Below are 26,240 nucleotides of genomic sequence, written 5' to 3'. Positions count from 1 at the left end.
AGTGAGTTGGTGCTGAGAAACTTAATTTGTAATTATATTTACAGTTTGATTAGACTATCAACTAAATTTGCAAAACAAAGTTATACTCTTTTACATACTATTCATTCTATTGCCTTCCTCAGCACTGGCAAAATTAAAATTAGGCCACTATCTTTCTAAATCTATTCAACAGAATTGGGAAATCATATTTCCCTATTTCAACTTCAATGTGTGTTTAATGTTGAAGTAGTTTAAATAAAGAGGGTTCCAGTTTCTAATCATTTTGTGCATAACAGCCTACCCTACAAATTAAAATAACTCAGAAATCCTGTGGCCGCATTTTACCTAAGAGCATCCTCACCTACACTCTCCAAAGGAGAGGGGAAAGAACCAAATAACATTCTAAGTAGCACAAGGGCCTTCCTTACATATTGTTTAGTAAAATTTAATGCCAATGTTGTCCTTATTCAGACATTACTGCGCTTACTGGTCATGCCATTAAAAACAGATTCAAGTTGTAAAGGTTAATTTTATTCGGTTCCTGCTGATTAAAGTGAGAAGGTACTTGCTTTCCCCAAATTGGAGAGCTGGTGAGCTGAGGCTGCCCATTAGTGAACACAGCCTAGTGGTGTAGGACAATGCTTTTGGCAAGATGAGAGTACGTTAAAGCACGTTCAAAAATGGATGGAGCAGATTGATGGAGTCGAGAGAAGATGGCTTTTCACATCATTATTAAAGAAAGAAGAATCTAGACAAATGAAATACAACAGCTGGCTGTGAAATCATGCTCCAATTGTAAAAGTAAATACTGTATTTAAATAGCAATTTTATGAATCCATTTAATTTTAATTTAATCTTCACCCCTCTTTAAAATATGTTATGGTCACAGTGCTTTTAAAAAAATTGATACTACTAAAACCCTCTTAAAAGATAACTTTTAGATTATTTTTTCTGTATATATGACTTATTTTATCCAAGTTTCAGCACTCTTGCACATTTTTGCAAAAGGCTGAGAGAAATGGACAAAAACATTAATTTTGGAAAAGTAAAACTAGAGGCCCTTGCAAATTACAAAGCTTATAAAATGTTAACTAAGAATCACAAGTGATTAGAATTTTATATATACAATTCATTTAGTAAATTATTGTTTAGAGTCACTGATTAGTTTTGTGACTTCTCTTTTTATAGTCTAATGACTAACCTTTCTTCTTCTTTTCTTGAATAAAGATAATTTGTAGTCTAATGACTAACCTTTCTTCCTTTCTTTTCTTCAATAAAGATATGTCATTACACAACTGGTTCAAAGAATGCTATCTTAAAATTGCATTTTTGTCAAAATTCTTCAGCATCTAGATCAAAACTTTAGTGCTTTGACTTTTCTTTCTTTAAATTCATTTACAAAGCAACTTTTAAAAGGCCAACAATATCAAAAACTGTGGCACCTGAAACACAACTACCCTGAATATTCCTCACCAAACCTGTTACTAAAAAATAAGTCATTATTAATGTCCTCCAGTGCTTAAAGCAACATGAAAACAGCTGTATTCTAGGTTTACTGTCTATGAACATCTTTGTCAGAAGCTTATAAAGTTAAATGAGACAGTATGTTGCATAAAAATGTCAAACTACACAAAAAAAGTTCATTTTGCACTGAAAACATCTCTGTCTCCTTCAGGAATACAGACCAGCTCAGGTGCAAACTTCCTGGAGTCCTGTGATCATATCTGCCCTCCTGGAGAGGCACTGGCACAGGTTATACAAAACTCAGTTCCAAACACAAGTAATTTCACAAAGGTATACTCTTCTTTCTTCTCTAACAATAAGATTTGGAGAAAAAGAAATTAAGTGGTTCAAAGAATCAATAGGTAAAAGTCAAGACACCTCTTGTTCTTTAACTCCATGCAACACTGTTAACAGACAGCAATGGCTGGATGCAAGAAAACCGTTTAGAAATCACTGATGATCATAATTTGGATTGATAATTAAGATCAACAGGTGATCAACTACAAAAGAACTAATTTTACTCTTTTGTATTCTGAACTAAATTGATCTGCTTTGGGATGGAGTCTCAAATGTTCTGAAGTACAAACAATGTGAAACAGAGGAACAACTGGGAGTCAGGAAATATTTCTGTGATTCAAATACTACTAGTCTGCTTAAGGTATCCTAAGTCAGATTTTCTCTTTGTTTCTCATTTTCATGAAGTAAACAAACCTGTGATACACATTTGATGATTTTATACTTTCTAGTGAGGCAGTATGTATTTAGTAGAAAGTATTAAATCTAAGTTGATGCAAAATATCATATGGGTTCACCACTGTATAATGACAGTAACTTTAATAACTGAGTGGAGTTATGCCACATAACATAGGAATTAGTATTTTACTTGGTTATAAAATTATTTCATAAGAATTAGTAATGTGAATTTAGCTCAGCTCTGTGAAATGCAGCCACTCTGGTTCATCCAAAGGGTCTTAAAAACCTCTCTATTATAATTTTCAAATACATATAAAAACTCACAAATGCAAACCGTCAAACCATTGGTTATGATGAGAGAGACTCTGTTAGTAAAGTTTGGGAAGGGCAACACTTGACACGTATCACAGGTGCTTGCTCCTTCACTGAAGTGTTTAACAAAACTGGAAACTCAGTTGAGCTGGAGCTAAAGACAACTATGAACATCCTTCCTAGAACTTTTAAATAAATCAAAGAATAATTTTAAATGTCTATCCCCACCCCTGTCATTTCTCCAAACCTATACTCAGGCTCCAACTGTGATCAACAGAAAAGATTGTCCATCTGAGGAGAAAGACCTCACTTGGAACCAATTCTCTTTCGCCCTGACTGACTTTTGCTAGATTGTTATCTTACTTATTATTCAAAGAGTAGTCTAAAGAGCATGAGCCATTTACCATTTGGAAAATGTCTCTTGTGTAAAAGGTTACATTGCAATGGTTTTTACACACTTTCCTCCAGTATGTAAAAAATATCTCCATGCTCCCATCTCCTGTTCAATTTATAACCTGTAATTAGCATACCTTTAAGCCTCCAAGTACAAATTTTTCAGCTGAAGATGACAAATGGCTGTTTTAGACACTCAACATAGGAGATAGGACCCATGAGCCACAAAAAAGAAAATGTAATGGGCACTTTACATATTTTTTAGTATAAATGCTGAAAAATTCATTTGAAGATAAATTCTAGTCTTTCAAGCTATTTAAGGAGTGAAATTAGCGGTTAATGTTTTAAGAAGTTCCCTGTGTTTTGCAGGTGATTATGTCTCTCTCATAAAAAATCTAGTAATGTGATTGCATTATGCAAGGTCAGATCTTCAGGTATAACTTATTCACATGCATGTTTATGAACAGGTTTTGTGAACATTCAAAAATAAGTTCTTTTAAATGTCTCCCCCAAGAAACCTACAGAAATATTCTAAAGAGAGAAAGCATGTTAACATTAACCTGTTATGTTTTTCAAGCCCACATATTTCTGTTTCCCATTCATAACATTTTAGTTGAAATCAAACACCACAAATATTACAGCAAAGCACTGTAGCATGTAAAAACCTAACACAATATACCCCAATACAATGCAATGTAATACAATACAATACAATAATGGAGAAAATGGTTTTTGGATATAATTTCTACATTCTATATCAACCCAATAGGCTACTGTGTAAACAAAGCAGTAAGATAACACTTCAAAACAGATAAACAATTATCCACCAAAAATGCACAGTAAGCCAAAAATCCACTGTGGAGATCCACTCAGCATAATAGTTATTAGAAAATCACAAAGAATAATGTAACAAATTACAAAATTTTATGGTGGTGTTCTACCTAATAATTCAAATAAAATAGATGGTAGTTAGTTTGCTATTCATGTTTTGCTTTAACATACCCATTGATTGTTCAATGCTTTATTTTTAGTTTGAATTTGTTGGTTGGTATTTTTGTATTAATATATTGACTATATCATGCTTATTGTTGCGTTGGTAGAAGAGGACATGCAAGAATATATATAGAAAGGCCATATGGAGGTCTCACGGAGGGATTCTGGTACTTCATAACTCTGTTGTTCAGAATTACAACTGAAATGGAAAAAAAAAAGAATGAGAAATATTGAAGGGTTATTTAAGTAGGAGTCAGGATATTGGGCCTTGCTTCAGTTCTATATGTGAACTATGCCAAGATATTCCCCACTCTGAATTTCATATTCTACATCTGTAAAAATGGGGCTGTTGGAGACGGTCTCTAAAGAAATATATAGCAGGACAGTCTGGTTCTGAGTGCTAATGCACAGAATTGCCCTAAGTTAACAGTCATGTGCTCAATTCTTTAAGGCATTATCTACACAATGCCAAAACTTGTTGACGAACATCCACCCATCCAACTACTTCCTTCAACAAGCATACATTGAAAAAACATGTTTGATTCCAAATATTTGAAATATGCAAATATTAAATAAACTTTAAACTTTTTATCTGAATATTTTGGAGACTTGCAGAAAACTTTTTTTCTGAGTGTGTCAGAGCAGAAATAGCCTAAGTGTGAAATCGAGGTACTATATAGTATTTTATATAAAATTACATTTTTTAAACTTTGGAGAAATTTTCAACATCTGTTACATGTTGAATTGATTATGGGGTGCCAAATACTTCTAAATTGTCTAATGGAATCAAGCAAAAAGGGATCGCTATTCCTAAACACGTTTTGTTGGAAAGTTAATTTGACAACTTTGGTTTACCTTAATGTGAAGCTGCCCGTGAGAATAAGGCAAGTGTTTGCAAAACCCACAGTCTCATGCTTGGTGCTATTCCCAAGTTGCCACTATCCCAAATGATACCCTTGAAAACTATTACAATTCACAGCTACTTCAGTTATTTCCTGGACTCAAAGGTATCTTTTAAAAACATTTCTTATGATTGAAGGGACGTATTTATCCAATGTACATCAGCTATAGGCTCTGTCCAGAACAGTTAGTGTTCTGGGCCTGTGTCCTTAGTAAGAAAGAAATGCTACCCATGTTCTGGGGAACTAGCCCCTCAAGAGAACAGAACTGTGGCCTTCTTTAACCAAATGAAACACTCTGGTTGTGAGAACTTTGAATTTTCAATGACTAATGTATGCAATTCAGAATTGGTGCATTTGTTTAATAAGTCCCTATAATTAATTAATTAATTAAGATATCTAGGAGTCTTAAGTGGCTTCAAAAGTCACATGTTTCAAGTGAACAATTGTTCAGACTAAGTGTGTACTATTACAGGCTCATGTACCAGGCAAAGGTGATAAAAGGTGAACAGGGGAAAATCCAGCAACAACAAAAACTACACACAAAAAAGCCAGGATTTGAATAAAAATAATGATTAAATTACTACATTATATCACTCAAAATTCAAAACAGCTGGAGCAATTCTGATAGACTTACATGGGAAGCAATACAAAGTGGCAGACTGTAAAAACATCATTTTCTATCATGACATAGGAGAAGCATATTGCTTACTGTCTTTAAGATAACCATCGCAGTCAAATTGTGACAAAATTACTTTGCTTAACTATAATTTTAAAAAGAAGCTAGAATATGTTAAAGAATTAAAATTCAAAAGTGATTGCTGTCTTTGGCTGACAAATCATACCCTTTTAACAACAGGAAAACATTTCAGAATATGTGAGTTCATTGGGAAAATATAGAAACAGATGTTATTTTCATATAAAAATTGCATATTTGCTCTCTACATTTCAATTTGGAAATTTCAGAATGCTTAAATCAAGCTCTACATTACAAGCAATGTCTATTAATGAAAATATTTACCAAAGCTCTAACAAATGCAATTGTATAAATAACCTATAAATATTACTTATATTAATACTTAAGAAAACTTACTGTTCTACTGGTAACTTCTACATCTGTGAAACAAACATGGTGCTATTCAGTTCATCTACTGATAATGGGGGTATCTATAGTAGTAAAAAAGATTTTAGATTAAAATAGTTTCTTGAGAGAATTCCATTTATTTTGTTCGTTGCTTGGACATGGCAATCAGTACCATAATCAACTTCACAGGAAAATTTAGACATATTAACCATATCCACTAATAGTTAATTTTGCAAAGCACAGATTAGAATGCGGTTTGTTCCCCCAATTAATTAGTGCTTTGTGTGCTATATGGTTATCATACTTGTAATTGAAACAGCAGTGGAACTTGCAGTCTTTCAGCGTTGTTACCACTTTAATAAGGCAAAACGGCCATAACATTACACAATAATTATTGTTTGCTTCAACTTACAATTTCAAGACTCCCCCAAAATTTATAATTTCCCTTGTGATTCTCCCTGCACATACCTAAAGCAAATGAAAATCAAAACAACACAAGCACATACAATGTCAGCATGAGGATTTCTGATGCAATTACTGGGTAATGATAGGGACATCTGTGCCTTGGAAAGAAATGTGTTTACTTGCTTTCTTTCCAGTAGATCTGAAGGTAAAGGTGATGACTGTACTAAGTGAAATTTAAAAGCAACAACCAAAAATGGTAGTAAAATAAAACAAATTCACCTCTTGACCAATGAGGAAGCATTTAGGAAATATTTAGTATATACATTTAAGGATTGGTGTAGTAGCATATCAAGAGAGAAATCTGGTAACCGAATGAAAATGAGAAAACTTTGTTGATTCATCTCAGGATAAGTAGCAAAGCAGATACATCCCTCTAGAATAAACACAAAAATAAAAATTCTAAATGTAACAACTACTTAAGAATCACATAGAAATATGGATCAACGTCTCTCACCAATCCAAAAAGCATATACTGTGTCTTACCACCACACTGTAGTTATCTAGGTGAAATAAATGGCCAAACCTGATTGCCTGTAGCTGTTGCAGCGAAGGGAACGCTGGTGACAGGTGTTGTTGCAGCAGACACAGTAGTAGGTGTAGCGCCGTGCATCATGGGCACTTTCAGTAGGAAACCATGGGAGCCACACACGGGAGGGTGAAGCATATATGTAGCCATGACATAAACGATGGAATGGGGCATGGTAGGTATCACAGCAACAAGCCATATGACATCATCATGATGTATCCAGGGGGCATCATGCAATCACAGTCAGTGCAAAGCAACATAGAACAGAATGGGGACAATTTTAAAAAGAGGAAAGGGAAAGCCCATTATAGTTCACATTAAGGAAAACTGAGTTATTCTCAACATTTAGTTAGTTTCTGAGTAGAATCACATTTTATTTCACTTAAAAGGCCAAATTTTCAGAAGGGGTTACAATGGGTGCATATAATAAAATCTGATTTTACCAAGGCTATCGGCATGAATAGCTAGTTAAACGAACAAGTAACTGGGTTGCACATTCAAAACTGGAGTGAGGAACTGTGAGTTGGTGTTTAGGTTCACTAAGTTACAGACATGAGTGCTGTCACTAGATTTGCAGGTTCAAAGGGACAGTTATATGTATACTTACCTAATCTGCATGCCAAAAAAATGGCAGTTCAATTGGTGGGTACATGGTAGGGAAGCAGATATAAAGAATACAATGGCCTATGTGTGCAGGTTTTTAAGTACACCTCTGTCTGGCAAACCCCTTGAAATTTAGGTTATTTATCAAACAAACACATGGGATATTTCATAGTAAATATCTGACAAAATCTCATCTTCACCGTAAATATTAGAGCTACGATGGCTAGTAGCTGCGACATCTCTTTCAGGATGTTTTCTCATTGCCTTTTCTAGGTTCTACCTCATTTTTAAAGTTTTTTGGATGCTCTTCTCATTTCTCGTTCATTTGGGAAAGCAAATCAAGGAATTAATGTGTGAATGGAAAGCATGCATATATAATAATTTACGTCTACATTGATCAAATTCAGATTTTCTGAGTCTACAGAGAAAGTGAATGGCCTGGGGAGAGGAAAATCAACATATGCAATGTCCTAGAAATCGCAGTTGTACCCCAAATGGTGATTCACAGACTGTAGTTATTCATTATACTTATCTTTAGTTATCCATTACTTATAGACATCCCTTACTGTACAACGTGCCAATTCTCAAAACACTCTTGTTTTCCTATTAGGAGTGCAGCAACTATACTGGAAGCAGCAAAACAGAAGCATGCAGTTTGCATTCCTACACAGAGCTCTTAGGTGAAAGGGCAGGGAAGCAGTCACAAAATGTGAAGACACAGACATGTTTCACAAACTTGCAGAAGTTTCTTCTAATCATATGCATATAGTGCTCTTGTTAGTATCAGTGGAAATGTTTTTAATTCTTACAGGGGACAGCCAATCCCTTAATAACAAAGGCTTCACCTAGGTTGCCAGTGTTCACACCCTGCTGTATTACTGAGTGCTATTATATGGTTGTCATTTTGACTTTTTTTTTTAATCTCCATAAGCCTTTTAGTCCTTTTTGGGCTCTGCATCTACTCTGGCCGACCAATGCGACAGAGGTCAAGCTATTGCAATCACTCGAAAAAGATGAAAGGAACTGGATTGATAGGAGATGGTGGAGTGAGGTGGGATAATTCCTTCCCATATAAACAGAGCTATCTTCTCCTGGTCTGTTCCTGGTGCCCATGGGGACTATAGGAGCTGTGAACTCCCCAGGAATTCTTAAGAGGGTAACGAGTCACGTTTGTGTCTTCTTCTGTATTAGTGAGGTACAAAATTGTTGCAAGATGGCTACCATATTGTATTGGTGGCTAACTAAAGGATCTGTACATAACTGGTTAAAAATCACATACCCCACAAAGAGTCATTTTGAAATAATTCTGCCTCGTTTCCGTACAGATGACACTTCATTCCAGAACATTCATAGAATTCATCACAGAACAATATGGGATGTTTTCTAACTTTGCTTAACTCATCCTTTCTAAACATCTGAGTATTGAATAACTTAGATCTTATGGATAACTTTTTTGGAGAAGTGTTTTTTGTACTTTACAAATTGTGCATTTGAAATATTTTATAATTTCTTAGTAACAGATGTAAAGCTAAGAACAAAACTGCCCACTCTGGCTAAATAAGGAAATGTTTCAAAATATTTCAGCTGTAATTTTTAGGGTGAAAATAGAGAAATGGCAGAGTCAGTATTTGGCCACAGTAGCAACCAACTAGGACTTGAGAGTACAACACTACTGTGATTCCACAAAGACATGAAAACAGTACCACATCAAACCTTAAAAACTCAGAAAATGTCCAGCCACATCATTCATTTGCTCATCTCTATCATAGTCACAATAGGAAAACATTCTTTTCAGGTTAGAAAAAGTTGAGAATTTTTGTACAAAACCTACCAATACTTGAAGCAGGTACCATGCACAGTATTTGCCCTGTACACCATGCAGAAAAGCGTGAAAAGTAAAGAAAAGAGATATTTCATTATTAAAGCTTTATTGATAGAAATAATTTTTAACTAGAAAGATATTCTTTGCAATATTAATTAATCAGCACATGCAAATCCAGTAATCTTCCATGCCTACAATTACAGCTTAGTTTTAAGATCACAAACCCAGGTAATCAAAGTAATTCTTAGATTCTTAGGTATAAAAATAAATATTAATTGTTTTTTAAAGGAATCACCTCACTTAAATTATATCCTTTATTTTGGACAAACACATTATAAGTAACTTTAATCATAAAAGGGAGAATTTTAATTTATTATACATATTAGAGGGGGCTCTCAGCCTGAGAGCTTTTTATTTTCCTATTAATTAAAGGGGAAAAGATTCTTCTGATATTTTCACTTATAAATCTAGATTTTAAATAAGCCAAATCCAGTAAAAAGTCTAAATATTGTAAAAATTGTGATTTTTAAATGACATGATGGAAAAGTATTGTGGTTAATAACTAGACAAAAGACTTTTTTTAATAGCTTCTTTCAAAATTTAGTAACTGATCAATTTATCAATTAACCAACAGGTTATTTTCAAGTCGTTATATAATACTGTGCATTTAGTATGTTTATATAATTAACAAGGCTTCCTAAATTAATTTTTAAGGCATGTCACTTTCATTTAATAACTTACCAAACTTTGCATTTATAATTCTAGCAAAAGAAAATCTACTGTACTCTGGGTGGTTAGGTTTTTTCAATTTATTCCTAAGAGACTATATGCTCATTCTTAAACCACTAGAAAAAAGGTATTTTCTCTCGTATATGATATTTATTTGAACAAAATTCTGACTTAAAATTTTTTATTCAATTTGGTACAAAACTGTTATGCTATTAAATATAGTTGAATGTGGGAGGTAACAAAATATGCTGCAAAGTGTCAGGAAAATATGTCAGGAAAACTGCTATATTTTTTATGTTAACTGGCTTAAGAATTAGAGGCTAAAACCACCTGATATATATATATATACATATATATATATATATATATATGTATATATATACATATACATACACACACACACACATATACATCATTATATGACTATATAACTATATATATAACTATACTATAAATTAATAAATTTAAGGATAGCTTTATCAAAGATATAGACTATATATTTTTGCAATGCTGAAGTTGGGAAACATTTTTTTTGAGGGCAGACCAATGTCTTTGAAAATGATACCTAAGAGTCAAGGAATTAGTTTGAGAATGAACCAAGTGAATCAATGATAAGAAGCAAAACTTAAGAAACACTAAAAAGAAAAATGTTGACAGTTCTTCCTACTTTGATTTCAAACCATTAGTTTTCGAGAACCATAGAAAAAGTTTGTTATATATACTAGCAGATCAAATGTAACTGTGTTGTTTTATTCCCAGTCAAAGCACCTGCTGACAGTCCTTGCATAAAAGCTCTTTTGGGAGCTGGTATGCATTGTATACATTGACAACATCACTAAACTGGCAGTGCCCAGAGCCCTGTTCTCACCTGCAGGGATAAACGCTGGCTGCTGAGGGAGCTGCAGATTAGCCAGAGCCTGCTGACAGTGGAAAACACTGGGATTAAAGACTGGGGTGGCCCCATTGGTCTTTTCAAGTGCCGATCTCTTTGGTATCAGTTGAAATGCACCAGGCTGTAGGGCCTGTGAAGGAGGGATGGATTAATAAATAGCACTAAAAAAATAAAGAATGTACTCAAACCAAGTAAGCAGCAGTTAGATAAGGCAAGGATAACCATCGAGCAAGGTAACCAACTGCAGAGATGAAACAGTTCACTAAATGAGGACTTAGTCCAAAACAGAAAATAAACAGACAAGGGGGGAAAAAGCTTTTCAATTTCACTAAGTTAGGCAAATAAAAAAGGACCTCATCATTTGGGCAGGATGTGATAGGAAATTGTTAACAGCATATAAGCATTTATTTATTTATTTTTACCATTATGCGGGGAATAGATTTATTCAATATATCAAATAATACATTTTCTCAAGGAGAACAAAAGTATAAATAAAAAAGAATGTGTGTGATGAACTTGCAATGTCTTTCACGGCTCTTTTGTTGCACAGGAATAATGGTAAAAATAATTCAAGTTCTTCCATTGTATTTGGACTTCCAGCGAATAATACATCTCTTCCATTTTGTCTTTGGAGTCCAGTGTATCCTTTATGTTAATTTATCATGTTTAACAGGTGAGAGGTTTGTGTTTTTCCTTACAAAAGAATTGATAAAATCTGCATTGTACACTACCCAGAGATGGTGATAAAATTTTTTTCTTTGTTCATTTTTATATTAGTGTTCTGAAATGTATTATCGATGGAAATCCACACAGAAAGACTGCCTAGAGATCATTGTTCTTTGTTGCATGGGAATCTGTTACATACTGAAAGCTTATGGTTGTTGAATGCCTTTAATTATAAATATACCTATATAAAATAGATTTTATCATATTGGTAATACATTTACATTTAGTACACAGAGGAAAAAAATAATATACTTTAGTACCTACAAAACCCTCAAACTCCCTGAAATTCACTAAAATATGATATATTCAAGTGCTATTGGAAAACTAACAAAAATATGTGCACCAATATTTATTGTCAAGATATGTATTTAAATAGACTGAAAATGTTGTATTTCTTTTTGATATGTGTAATATTCCACTATTAAAGCTGTACTCTTAATCATATGATTAGTCTTTTTATTTACAATCACCAAGACAAAAATCTGTATAATCACTGTTATGAGTTTTATTTATATTTTTATACACATTTTAGATATAAGTAATCTTGTTTTCTTTATGAAGATAGACATGAAGCACCAATGTATTCACTTGAATTTATAAAAAAACAACTAACTTAAATTTTAAACAGAAAATTCCAATGTAATTTTTCTAATAGATAGTATCTCACCACACTATTACAATGGTTAGATTAACTTCTGATTAATGAATTATTTTAAATCAGTTCTTTATAAAACCAGATATTATGCTCACAAGTTCAAAAATACCTTGCCTATTTTATGTATAAATACACTACTCTTACACATATAAATACATTTGAATTCCTAATGAATATTTCTAACTATAAAGAAATGAATAGGTTAAAAACAAATTGCGTGTAATGGGTAAATTATACATTTTTTTCTCTTCTACTCTGATAACATTGAATGTTACTTACCTTTTTATTCATTTAAGAGTATTCTGGAAAAAAAATCTTATTTAAATCTAATTTATTTCCTTTCTGAAGGACATTAGGCTATGCAACTAGGAGATCTGAAGTATGTCTCTACTATAAATCTATAAAGATCTTAAGTTAAACAATTTCAACAGGTTTTCTGTTGGCTGAAATGAAACGGCAGAAATTTAATATTACAATATTACACCAAAATCTATAATTGACTTTCGCATCAATGAGAAACTAAGCAAATAAGCATCTAAAATTAACATCTCAGGGAATGCTCATATATTAATCTATTAAAACGAGATTAGCAGAGGCAACAACTATAGCAGGAAAGAGATTTCTTCCAGTTAAAATTTCAATGTGGGTCTATGAGATAAATACTATATAGGTGATAAAACAGATATCAGTAGTTGGAGTCTGATACTGTAGCTCTGTAAAACAAAATCCAATTTTTACAAGGACTTCAGGTCCAATCTTATAACTATATCTCCCAACTACCATGTAAGGAAAAAGCAAATGAATTATTTCTCCCCCATCACCCCCCTCATCCAGATATCATAGATAGTTAGCAAAATGTATGCAATTCTCATTTGTAGAGGCTTGCTGTACATTTCAGTATGTGCTATTTGCTTTGTTAAGTCCTTGTAAGGTTTAGTTCTAAAATGTATTAGCATTTAAAAATCCTTTTTTCACATCTACAATTCTTTCAAAATCCCACTGTGCTTAGAACTCGGTTAAACTTGTCCCTGGATCAGATTCATTGGAGAAGTCTGGCATTACATTTTTTTTCTCAGCAAATTGTACATTACTTATAAAACATGTCCCAGCAACAACAATTAGGTATGCCTCAAATTCTTAAGGAGACAGGAACACTTGTGCTGAGTAACTAGCCTTTGGCATGCTAAAAAGGGATATACCATGACTTCCTTACTCTTGTGGATAAAGAAGGCCAAAAGGTTATCTCTATTTTCTTTGAGAAATTAAATAACCCTTCAAGTCTTTTTCTTTTAAATAATACAAGCTGCTTTCAGTGAAGCCAAACTAAGCTATGCACATGAACAGTGTAAAAATATCTCTTTCACAAAGCATTTCTACTCTGAATCCTTAAACATATAGAAAGCTTACACTTCTTTATGGAAAGCCTCCTTTGTTTAATCTTACTTCAAATTCCTATGGGCCAATTTGACTTTACCACTAAGACTCTGTTCTGATCAGCTACTCAGAAAAGGGTTTTATATTGACATTCATAAGTACCAATTGAAGGCCTACTATATACAATTTAAATTTCTATGGCAATTTGGGGCTGACTTATATGCATTGTACCAAAACCACTCCGATCATCAGAAATGGGCCCATACATATGAAGGCTCCATGCCTGAGTGTGGGACAGGTACACAATGGCACAAGTAAGCCATTTATTGTATGCCCTATGCATATGAGAATCTTTATTTTTAGGGGGCCAACTATATTCCTTTCCTTTGTAATAGGTCCACACTGTTTCTGAGCTCTATGCCACCTACAGAAATAATCCAAAAATTGGCGGCTTAAATTCTGCATTGAACATTTTGGGTAGCTTCTTATTTTCATAGCTTAAAATACCCTCATTCAAAAGAATTTAAGATAAAAACATGTGGTGAAGTCTTTTTTTAACATTCATTAACAGATTATGTTGTCCAGATCAAGGTAGAAAATAAGTTTGTTCTACTCAGATCTTTCATGAAGTAATGGGTTCTGTTCTGAGAGAACAGCGGGCTTGAAAAAAATGGAACAAGTCCAAAATTGGTGCTGTGTCCTTAAAGCCATAACCTACAAGAAAAGCTTGGAGAAATGTGAGGTACCTGGTTTAGAGAAAAGATATTAGACTCACACTCATATGGAATAGGGATGGACTTGTTTTGTGTTATAAAGTAAGTGTAAGTTCCAGTTACAGCAAGGTAGATTTCAATCCATCATGAGGAAAATGTTAACAAGTAGGAGTGTTTCAAAATAAATATCTTCTCTTATGAAAAGATAAGGTCTCTGTCAGGGACTTCAGGGTTGTGCAGGTGATTTTCTTCCACAAAAATATGAAGTTTCCTCAGGGTTTTGTCCCTTATTAGACTGTTATACCCTATTACATGAGGAAAGTCTCAGGCTAAAAAATAAAGAAATAGCAAGTAGCTTATCAAAATAATTAACAACTGTGACAAACTTAAGTAATCATAATTCCTATTTCTCAACCTAACACACTGTAGTGTGGTATGCAAATTTTTTCCTTGCTCCTACCTTTCAGTGTTAAGTAGAACTAACTTTTCCACATAACTGACTCGCTAGGACAACTTTTTGCCAGGCCTCTTCTCCCAACCATGTAGAAATGTGTCCCCAGCCTCCCCTCGCTGCTGCCTTGAAACCAATCCTCCAGAAAGGAAAAACAACCTTAACCTTTGGGAAATTAGAGCCCACTTACCATCCTATCTTCCAAGTCCTCTGTTTTAGAAAGGCTTTAAAGGATGTTAGTAGAAAAGAGTCCACTATCAATTATGGCTCACAAGAAGAGAAGCAATTTGCTACCTTTCTGGAATAGTAAGGTTAGTCAGGTTCTTAAAACCACTCAAAAATAATTGATGGTTTAAATTATATAAATGTCTCTTTCTCTAAAAATGGAAGAGAAAGCACAGTGGATTAAAATCATCAGTAAAGCTTTTAAATAATTAATTTTAGTGAATGAAGTAGAATAAATAGGTTCTGTTTTCCAGCTTATCACCTTGGCTATTCGTATTAAGGTCCACTCATGACTATCCAAGATTACAGTTACAAGATATTACACACGTTGAGGAAGATACTAATCATTTACCCCAAAATACAGTACACAAGTCCTGGCCTGTTCTTACCATCGCAGTGGCAGCTGAATGGTTCATCTGGTGATGAGATGCCTTGAGTTTGGCTTGCAAGTGTGGAGGAGGATGAAAATATTTGCATTTCTCCCGGGAGCATCGGCCTTTGATGTAATCCATGCAGATTGTCACAGTGTTATCACTTGCCTCAATCATTGAAACATCAGTAGGGTGAGCATACCGGCAATCATTCTCACCACGGGTACAATTTCCACGCTGAAATTCTCGGCAAACCTTAAAGAAAAAAAATATCACATTGATGACTGAAGGTGATTAGCTTTTATTTATTTTGCCAGTGAATGTAAGAGCAATAATACACATTATTTTGTCATCTATTTAGGAAAAATCTAAAAAGCTGAAGGATAATGTGAAACCATATTCACTATGAGATGTAAACATAGACAAAATTTCTATTCCTAGAAAAAAAATTCCATTCTCCCCAAAGGAAAGTTGTCTGTTTTCCTTACATTGAAATAAAAATGCTTAAAAGTGTTACTGGAAACCATTTTTAAATCTTCCACTTAATACACAGCCTAAAGTGTAAGTAGCTAAGTTTGTAAGAAGTTATTTTGTTAAGGTCCAAGATGAGACTTTATCACATAGCAATGTGCTTTTCCACAAGCAGGCTTGTGGACCATGACCTAATTACATTACATGTACAATCGGATTCCAATATGATATACTGCCAGGCATTTAAGGAGCTGCCAATGGAGTTGACTGTGGGAGAAATTGACTAGTTATGTATTTCAATTTATGAATAATGATAATTAAAAGATGTTTGAAGGACTTCCATAAATCAGAAAGCTGTTTTGAAATTTCTTTCAGATTTTCTTTTTTTTAAATTAAATTTTATTGGGGTACAATTGTTAGTAAAGTTACATAGATTTCAGTTGTACGATTCTATATTACATCATCTATAAATCCCATTGTGTGTTCACGCAGAGTCAGTTCTCCTTCCATCACCATACATTTGATCTCCTTTACCCTCATCTACGACCCCCCTCCCTCCTTACCCTCTGGTAACCACCAAACTATTGTCTGTGTCTCTTTTCTTAGGTATCAAGGTATATTTAATATCTAGTACATCATTCTTAAAATGGAGAAAAAAGTTTAGACACTATGAGACCCATTTACATTCTTCATTCATAGAGTGTCTACTTTTTCAGTTTGATTATTTTAGCAAGTAGAGGCTCATCAACAAATAGAGTAATTGCAGTTTATGAAGCTGGAGCCTGGGTAAAAGGAGCATTCCAACCAGATTTCTTGTGCCATAGCAAAGGAGATTCTGCATCCCAGTCTGTGGCCGGGTACACTAAGACATTGTTTGCCGTACTGTACAACTGATCAGTGCACTTCACAACAGGGTGTAATTGCAGTATAAAAATGTTTAACAATCTCTGAGGTTATACTCCATTAGCTAAAACCCAGGTGCACTTATTTAAAGCATTCAAAACATTGGGCCCTGAGAATGTTGTTTTATGCATAAGGTTACTATCTACCCTATAGGTATTTATATATTTCTAAACAAATACCTCCAGCTTATCTGAACGCATCAGTTTTGGAGCAGCAGCTCCTGGCAATGCGAGAGGTGGGTTTCCAGAAATCAGAACAGGTGCATTTGGTAAAAGTTCGGCAGGAACCAGGCCCATCCCAGGATGAGGTAAGTAAGGACTGAAAGCCATGGCAGGATTAGCTGCAAGTGACGGAGTCATAGGAAAGGAAGTCTGCATGTTTAAAAGAGAAAAAAAAGGCATTAGAAGTAAACAGATTATTCCTATCATTACACAAGGAGGCATTCTTTCAGAAAGCCTAAGCCATATCAAACTTTGCCATTGTTTCTTCTGATTTATTTTTAGTCTCATACTAATATCCATATAAGAGTTGCTTTTAAACCAAAAAAATCTCTTTGAGTAACAAATTTATTGGTAAACTGACAAAACGAGCCTCATAATTTTAACTGTCATGAATTAGCCAAATAAAATCTCATTGATGCAGCCTGTTCCAAATATGTTTTCTCTAGCACTTCCATTTTTACCTAAAAACCATGTCACAAATGACAGCATATATACAGGCAGTCTCCCTTGTCTCCTTCCATAGGCACGGCCTTTGCAGGCAGATTTCAGGTTCTCCTGAAAGCCCCCTTTGTTTCACCCTCCTCCTTCCTCTTCCCCACCAGTACTTGGTTTTAAAGTTGCCTGTCCTACCATAGTTCCCACCTGCTCTACCAAACCCTTGCTTCTCTTCTTGGTCCACTATCAATTATGGAATACAGCAATGAGTGAGAAGAAAGGGGTAGATTGAAAAAGTGAGAGCTTTAACAACTTCATGCCATCTACCTAAAATGACGTTGGTATGGTCATTAAAAAAAAAGGAGGTTCTATTTCACAAACTAATTTGACTTGCCTAGCCTTGTCTTTACCTAGGGGACCAAATGATATCCACAGTTCAAAAAGAGGCCGTAAAAATACTACAAGGATCCCTGTTAGGCAGGAAGAAATAAGACAACAGGATTATAAGGTACATAAACTGGAGTACAACTTGTAAGGAAAATCTTTAGAAATGCAAAGGGCTCTTACTGGTTTTTCTCTTTTTAAAAAGTCCTGACCTTGAAGAGCTTGATATATGCTTTGCCTTTTATCTGTAACCATACAATTTATTATTTTACTGTGTTGTTTTCCAGTTTGGTCCACATGGACGTCTTTGCTTCTCAATGTGGTTATTTCTTCGATAGTTCTTGTGTGTCCACTGTAGTACCAAATAGTTAGTGAATGACTGATTGACTGATATAATCAATGCTGACGTTTCAAACTAAATTTAAGGGGCGGCCAGATGGCTCAGTGGGTTAGAGCTCAAGCTCTCCACAACAAGGTTGCCACTTCAATTCCCACATGGGATGGTGGGCTGAGCCCCCTGCAACCAAAGATTGAAAACGGTGACTGGACTTGGAGCTGAGCTGCGCCCTCTACAACTAGATTGAAGGACAACGACTTGGAGATGATGGGCCCTGGAGAAACACACTGTTCCCCAATATTCCCCAATAAAATAAAAAATAAAATAAAATAAATATTAAAAAAAGAAATTGGTATTTTAAAAAGTACATAAATAAATTGAAGTATTTTAATGAATTAATAACAAATCATGGTTAAATGTAGTACATTACCAACAGAGACTCTAGTACATTGTTGTGCAACTGGTGGTGTTTCACTGTGTATTACTAATAGCATATCTTCTTGCTTTCTTTTTATTTCGTTCATCAAAAAAATAATGAATCTGTTATACTCACAAGCTGTGTCCACACCTTCTTCTAAATCACATTAATAGGAACAGCTCTAAATACAGGTAGAATAGGAGGCTGTGGAGCATGAAGTGAGGAGCAATATAGTATACTGACTACATCACCCTATAGTCTGACTTGAATTTTTCACCAGCACAGCATTCTCCACGAAGTCCCTGTTATAAACCATGTTCAACTTGGAAGGAAGGGTTTTCCCATCAGCACTCTATCTTAGATGAGTTTATCAAATTAGCTAATTGGCAATTAGGAAGGATATAAAGAACTCTCTCTTCACCAAGCTGGCAAGATTCACTAGGGTGAGTAGAAAAGGCATGGTAGCCAAGAGCTTTAAGAGGAAAGGAGTAACACCAGGTGCCAGGAAAGTCAGGGGAGGTGCTTTAAGGTTTGAGAACAGTCAGCCAAAGGCTGACTCAACCTAACTAGGTACTGTGATGTAAAAGGTCATAGGGACATGTCATACTTTTTTCATAGCATGAGATATGAAGCTCCAGGAATTAGCTAATATGATATTATTTTATATAATGAGATGGAAATCTCTTGGAGACAGCCACCCAGGCATCCTTCCACTAAAAAAGGCAGACCTTATCAATTTGATGATTTATGGTTGTCTCAAATCAGCAAGACTCTCTAATTATAAAATCTCCAGATTTGAACCACACAATAATACTCTTTGTTGTACTTCTTTTCTCTCCTTCATAGTAAATTTCTCACTAAAGTCATCATCATATTCTCCGGGATACTTTTTGCTTTTGCCTTTTACAGAACTAGGAAGGGCCATCACTACATTAAAAAAAAACCTATTGAATTAAAAGAAAGACATGCAGGTGAGTGGATTTTCCAGATTAAAAACATCATTATTGACTAATAAATACTGATCAATTAACAATAGCTAATTTTAATGTACATGTAAGTGATGCTTTCTATTTACAATAGCTCTGAACTTCCATAATTTTTCCTTCCTTTTTTTTGGGGGGGGGGGGAATTTTCTTAGTTAACTTCTTCTTTCTTTGGAATATATTTTAGCCTGCTTACATTTGTTATATGCTCCAAGTGTATAAACAAGCTGTCAATTAATTAAAAGTCTATGTAAAAAGTACAAGGGGCTTGCTGAAAACGTTTCAAGTTTTTTTTAAGGTTTCGCCACATATTACATTGTGCCATCTTTAGGTTTTAAAATGAGTATTATAACTTTTATAACCGTTTCCTCCTTGAGTACAAACTTCCTTCTATAACACTGTTTATTGAGAAAAAGCAAGTTCTTCTACTCCCAACCCTAGGGCATAGGCAGGAACTCCTGAGCTTCTTATTTCTTTTCAAATGGTTTTCTTACTACCGTGTTTCCCCGAAAATAAGACCTAGCCAGACAATCAGCTCTAATGCGTCTTTTGGAGCAAAAATAAATATAAGACCCAGTCTTATTTTACTATAAGACCGGGTCTGTATAATATAAAATAAAATAAAATAAAACAAATAAAATAAAATATAATACTATATACTATAATATAAAATACCAGGTCTTATATTAATTTTTGCTCCAAAAGATGCATTAGAGCTGATTGTCTGGCTAGGTCTTATTTTCAAGGAAACATGGTACCATCTCTGCCCCAGGGTAACTATTCCATTTCACTGATTTGAGCATTCAAGGGCTTAGCTTTGGCTAACAGCCACCAGTTAAGTCAAGCTACCTGCAAGCTCAGCTCACACATTCCGTTTTAAACAGCAACTTTAATCCTATTTACACCTGTATTGCAGCCCTAGATGTCAGTTGAACTAACATGAACCAGTCCATGGGGTGGTCTTTATATTAAAGAAGGATCCGAACAGATTGAATCTGAATTTCTATTTATAGCCTGAAATAGTCTGGACACTTAACTATGTTTCACATATTCACTCAAACCTAAATTATTTACTAAATATTTGAAAATATGAGAAAGCTTTTCCTCCTAGAACTAGAGGTGTGGATTTTCAACTTTCTCTAAGTTTTATGAAACCAACAAACATGGTGGAGACAACTGACTTTATGAATGAAAAATCACCTAGACAATTATTTACCCTCAATGTCTCTAGCAGGATTAGCAGCTTCTAGGGTAGGAATTCCCACGGGTTCCCAGTGACTTGCACAGTACCTAGAAACTATGAGGGTTTTAGAACAATGGGCCCTAATCTTCTTTAGTCCTGGATTTCTCTGAGAGTCAGATCAAAGTTGTGGAGGTGTCCACAGAAAAGTTGATGTGTGTACAAAATGCTGCATGTGATCTCAGGAAGTTTAAGGACCTCAATGAAATTTACCTCTGGTGCAGGCCTGTGGACTACTTACTGTGTAAGAGCTTGTGTTCTAGGGTAAGGATAGGCAAACAATACCTCCTGGGCCATATCCGGCCCACGCTGTTTGTGTATGGCCAGAATGGTTAAGAATGGCTTGTACATTTTTAAATGGTTGAAAAATAGTAAAAGATAAATAATATTTCATAATGCATGAAAGTTCTATGAAATCCACAGTTCAGTCTCCATAAATAAATTCCACTGTGCTCATTAGTAGATTTGTATTACAAAAAAGTTGTGGATACTTGCTTTATTTCTTGTTATAGAAGTACCTACATATTAATAATAACCTCAACTTTGTCTCTTCTCCCACAGAGCTTAAATCTTTACAATTTAGTCATTTACAGAAAAGTTTGCTGACCCTTGTTCTAGAAGATTCCAAAAAATAAAGCATTCCACCACTTTCTGGAGTAAAGTGCTAATTCTATATAAATCTATTGATGTGAATTTTAATACTTGTGGCAAGATTCCACAAGTTGGAAAAATTTGGCTTTAGAAACCAATACTAAAGAATTACCACAACTAAGACTGAAAGGACAACAACTTGACTTGGAAAAAAAAAAAGTTCCTGGAATTACACACTGTTCCATAATAAAGTCCTGTTCCACTTCCCCAATAAAATCTTTAAAAAAAAAAAGAATTAGCTAAAATGTTCTTTTAAATGGTCACTAAAATTAAGATTCTTAACTACTTGTTAATAGAATAACTACTCAGTAACTAGGAAGGCAGAGATAGATGGAATGCTGTAAAGGTAAAATTTTAGGACTCACCACATGGTTAGTATTAAAGGATTGTGAAACACCTTTTAAGAATAATGCAGTTCGGTGAAAAACTATGCCTCAAATAAGTATGTCTAGTTTATACGTACATTTTAGGAACATTGACTTATTACTTAAAATGGGTTACTCCTCAAGCTAGTATAAAGAAATAAACATTAAATGTTGTGCTAAATCAATAGATATGGGCATTGGTGTGTCCCCAACAGCCTATATCTATTTGTAGTTATTTCAGTAATATCCAAGGTCAGTTACAATTATTGTTGAATGAATGAATGCAAAATACTTTAAGTCACCTGTGGCTAATCCTGGCCAGAGTCAATATAATAATTGAGGCTTTCCCTCTCTGAGCTCCTGTCTAGAGGTGGATGACTAAACATTTTCTTTTATAGGATGGTGAACATTTGGTAACAATTTCTTGACTTGATTTTTAACACCAGAAAAACAGCACTCTTAAGTTTTATTAGCACTCACACCTTAATTTTATTGCTCATTTACAAGTACTGATACAGTATAAAAGGAAGCCCCTTTCACAATCACCTTGTGTATTTCTATCCTTAGATTATCCCAAAGCACATTGAAATGTACAATTTTAATATCTATCAGATTTTAGTAAGTGTTCACATGGAGCACAAATGGTTTCATAGCTTTTGCTTGGTCATCCCCACACTTTTGGAGTGATTTTCTGTGGGGACTGAAGCGGCCAAAAGGTACGGTAGGAGGCCCACATAACAGCCAGACTAGTTAATTGGTCCCTCAGTAATTGAGAGTTAACTTTATAAACAGACACAAGCAGATAGTGGTATTTATGTACTTATCACACTTGGTAATGAGTAAGTCACAGAAAGAGCTAAGAAAAAAAAATAAGTTCAAGGGTCAAAAGTAGATAGTTGTTCTCACCTAGACCTGGATTTTCTGACCTTATTAATCACAGAAGTCTCCAAGTAAGAGGAAGCATTGAAGGTAGGCAGGAAGGTGAAAGATCAGTTGATTACTGAGGACATAAAAAGTGTAAAGTATAGCATGAAAGAGAGGACAAACCATGGTTTCAATCTGCCTGTATTCAATCTGCCTGGTGGAAGAGAAGCTGCAAAGTAGGCACCCACACACACAGTTCAGCATAACACCAAGATGATTACTAAAGGTAAGGATCTGGCAAGAGGACAAATAACTTCTTCCTTAGATGGGCAAGGCAATTTTTAAATTGTTTTTTGATTAGAATTTATTGGGGTGACAATGGTTAGTAAAATTACATAGGTTTCAAGTGCACATTTCTATAGTACATCATCTATTTATCATATTGTGTGTTCACCACCCAGCAATTTTGACTTCGCTCCTGAGAAGTAAACAAGAACGGACCTAAAAATTATTTGTTGGGGAACCACCATGTAATAATAATGACCATTCAATTAACTTTAGCATTCCACTAAGAAAGGAAAAGTTTTTTTAAAAAATCAAGTGGTTACCCAATTTAAACAAAAGGTATGAAACAAAATATAGATTGCTTGAAGGAGGAATGGCAAGAGCTTAGAAAAGCAGAGAGCCCACAGGAAGCCTGATTACAAACATCTCAGTGCAGGATAAATGGATGCTAAGGGTTATAATGATCAGGGATTCAAAAAGCAATCACCACATCCATCAAAATAAAAACAAAAATCAAAACATAAGCTCACATGGTTAATAGAAAGATGACTCTATGGAGAAAAAACGAAAAGGCCAAAGTGGTAAAAATATAGAGGATCGGGTATAAATCATACAGTAAGGGGATCACACAAATGTTAATTCACCATCTTACTATTGTCATGCTTTCCTAGAGGGTAGACTGTTTTTTATCTTTTTATCTACCTCTAACCTTTTCAAATGTTTGGCGCAAAGTAGATGCTCAATAAATATTTAGTGAATTATAGTGAAAAGGGATTCCTCAACCATTGATTACTTTTAGGATTAGCAATTAGAAAAATCCAATTCAAAAATCACAGTACAAAAGTAACACTCAGGGGTCAAAAATAGTGTATAAATTCATCAGTTTTGCTCTCTGCTGAGGGAGACTCACAAATTGTCTTTCGATATAGATGTGAAATGCTAGATGCAACAGTATGAGAAACACATGCATACACACATATGTACGTATGCATTTTTAACCAGAAGAGTTCTGGGGGAAAAAAAACAATTTAGCAATACTATAGACCAAAATATGCAAGTTATTACAAAATGTGTGGTTCCAGGGGACTAGTGAATCGTTCGTATGACTGGTATCCACAAAATGTTGTAAGAGAGGAGACTAGGTAAAAAAGGGTTTAAAATATTTTGTAGATCCATAAAGGATATTATGGCAAATTAGTTTTATTTGGGGGACCAGTTATTATTATCAGGTGCAGGAGGCAACCACAGGATTTATACTAGGTCTCCTGACGGAGATCTGAGCACAGGGATGGTTTTGATAAGAAAAACATCATTCCTTTTAGGTGAGATTGTCAAGCATTGGTTTTGCTTACTGTTGTTGTTTTATCTTCTGTCAGATAAAAAGCTTTTCACAGAACACTCCAAATTTCCTGCTGGCTATGGCTTAGACTGTGACAAAGAACAGGGAGGCAAATGGGCCCACATGGTCTCATTAGCACCAGGCTCTTAACCAGCTGAGCTAACCAGTCCCCGAGGAACAGGACACAAAATGCACTGAAAGGAGATTATGTTTAATTTATCCCATGGGAACATATGAGAGAAGATAAAGGGAGAATGTTGAGATTTATCACTATCAAAGAAATTGGGCTCTGTAAAAGACATAATGTACAAATGCCCTCTGGGTTGTTTTTCTAATTAAATTTATTGGGGTGACATTGGTTAGTAGAATTATATGCCCTCTGTTTGGCTGCAGAAGTGTAGCATTTTTGTTTAACTTTTGGAAAAAAAAAGATTTCATAGTGTGTATTAACAGAGTTGGCACAAGGCAGCAAACCTACTGCTGATGTGATTTATTTTGTTTTACTATAAAAGGAACTTTAAGCAGTTTAACATACAAAGCCTCGGGAATGAACCTGAATAACTACTCTACTTTCCACCAGTAATTGCAATCAGGAGTGAATTCAAGATCTATGGGTCCTGAAGTTTAGGCACTAGAGTAGGGGAGAGGAGCTTTAAGAACAAAGAATACAGAAATATATTTTGCAAATTTTACAAACACACTGTAAACATATTGCTAGGGCTCTTCCTAGGACCTTGGAAAGAGACCATGCAAATGAGGGGCCCTGAGCCTTCACTAACCTCAAGGTAAGTCTAACCCTAGGATAATTTGTTAAACAAAGAAATAATGTGAGGTTTCAGTTTCTATATCTATAAGTAAAACCTTCTCTAAACTTTTAGAAAACAGTGAAATCCAGATGAAATTTTGGGCTCGTAGTATGGTTTTACCCCATGCACTCCTGTGATATGATTTACTCAACTTCAGTCAATAGGGAACTTCACATGATAACGACAGTCATAATTAAGAGCATATTAGCTTTATAATTACATAATGCCTGTCATCTACTGACTTGAACATTTTGCAAAAATAACTTTACAAAACATTAATTTCACCACATTGAGATGAAATAGCTAAATGTCATCATTTATCATTTTGTGAGTAGATAAACTGAGAAACCCACTGAAGAACCACCATTAAAACAGTATAACCTCTGCACTGGCAGAGAGTAGTAATCTGGAATATGGACAGTTTCCTTTTCTGTGAAATCTACCAAATGCCTCACCCACTGTTTTCAAGACAATTTTTAATAAAAGAGCCATGACAATAGGGAGATAGCATAAATACTTCAGTCAATGAAATTAGTTTATGTAAACTAGAAAACCTGTAACTCTGATGTGAATCTGCAAAATGTATAAACTATCTCGGTTTAGGTAACTACTAAATCATTTAACTATTAAACTTCTTCAAAAATTACAAAGTAAATAAATATTTTGCAACTTTACTTCTATTCATTTAAAACTGTTTTAGTCCAAAGTTTCATAGAGTAAAATATACCTTATAGCTCTTATTTAATTAAAGAAGAAAAACATTAAAAACTTTAGAGTCTAAAAATTATTATATTATTCATTAATTAGTGTATCTTCCTTCTTCCTATCTATTGGAACTTCCTATTTTTCCCCTTTTGGTTCTGAAGTGTTACATCACCTTCACTTTTTACTTTATTAATGTTGGATAAACATGAGAAATGTATTTGGTAAATAGAATTATACAAATGATGTAAAAAGGTGGGAAGGGTTCAGACAGACATCAGATGATTCTGAGATAAAGGAAAAGCCTGGAGTGGAACTCATGCTGATAGCCTCTGTGATTTGAAACACCAAAACTTGGATACAGAAACACAAGCAGTGAAAAGCCTGTAGCAGACCGGAGGATTCAGCACACCCCAATGGCCGAGCCA

At 34.5% G+C, this 26,240-nt stretch overlaps 1 protein-coding gene across 7 annotated transcripts in view; it reads right to left on the bottom strand.

Moving 5' to 3' along the window:
• Positions 1–490: 490 nt before the first annotated feature.
• MBNL3 (muscleblind like splicing regulator 3) overlaps positions 491–26,240 on the bottom strand; it is a 137,786-nt gene continuing 112,036 nt past the window's right edge. For 3 of the 7 annotated variants that reach the window (XM_081043216.1, XM_081043217.1, XM_081043219.1), the window contains 6 exons: positions 16,962–17,153; positions 15,427–15,663; positions 10,870–11,023; positions 6,845–6,939; positions 5,866–5,939; positions 491–4,072 (listed from right to left, as the gene is read on the bottom strand). In XM_081043216.1, the coding sequence (XP_080899342.1) occupies positions 5,883–5,939; positions 6,845–6,939; positions 10,870–11,023; positions 15,427–15,663; positions 16,962–17,153 (735 nt within the window). In that variant the 3' untranslated portion in view covers positions 491–4,072; positions 5,866–5,882. Of the gene's footprint in view, positions 4,073–5,865; positions 5,940–6,844; positions 6,940–9,281; positions 9,318–10,869; positions 11,024–15,426; positions 15,664–16,961; positions 17,154–26,240 lie in introns of all 7 variants that reach the window. The other 4 variants (XM_081043218.1, XM_081043220.1, XM_081043221.1 and 1 more) reach the window with 3 other exon arrangements.

This window comes from Rhinolophus hipposideros (genome assembly GCF_964194185.1).
Source record: "Rhinolophus hipposideros genome assembly, chromosome: X".
Taxonomy (NCBI): Eukaryota; Metazoa; Chordata; class Mammalia; order Chiroptera; family Rhinolophidae; genus Rhinolophus; species Rhinolophus hipposideros.
The sequence above is the reverse complement of the archived record's forward strand: the minus strand, read 5'-3'. Positions and strand labels throughout refer to the sequence as shown.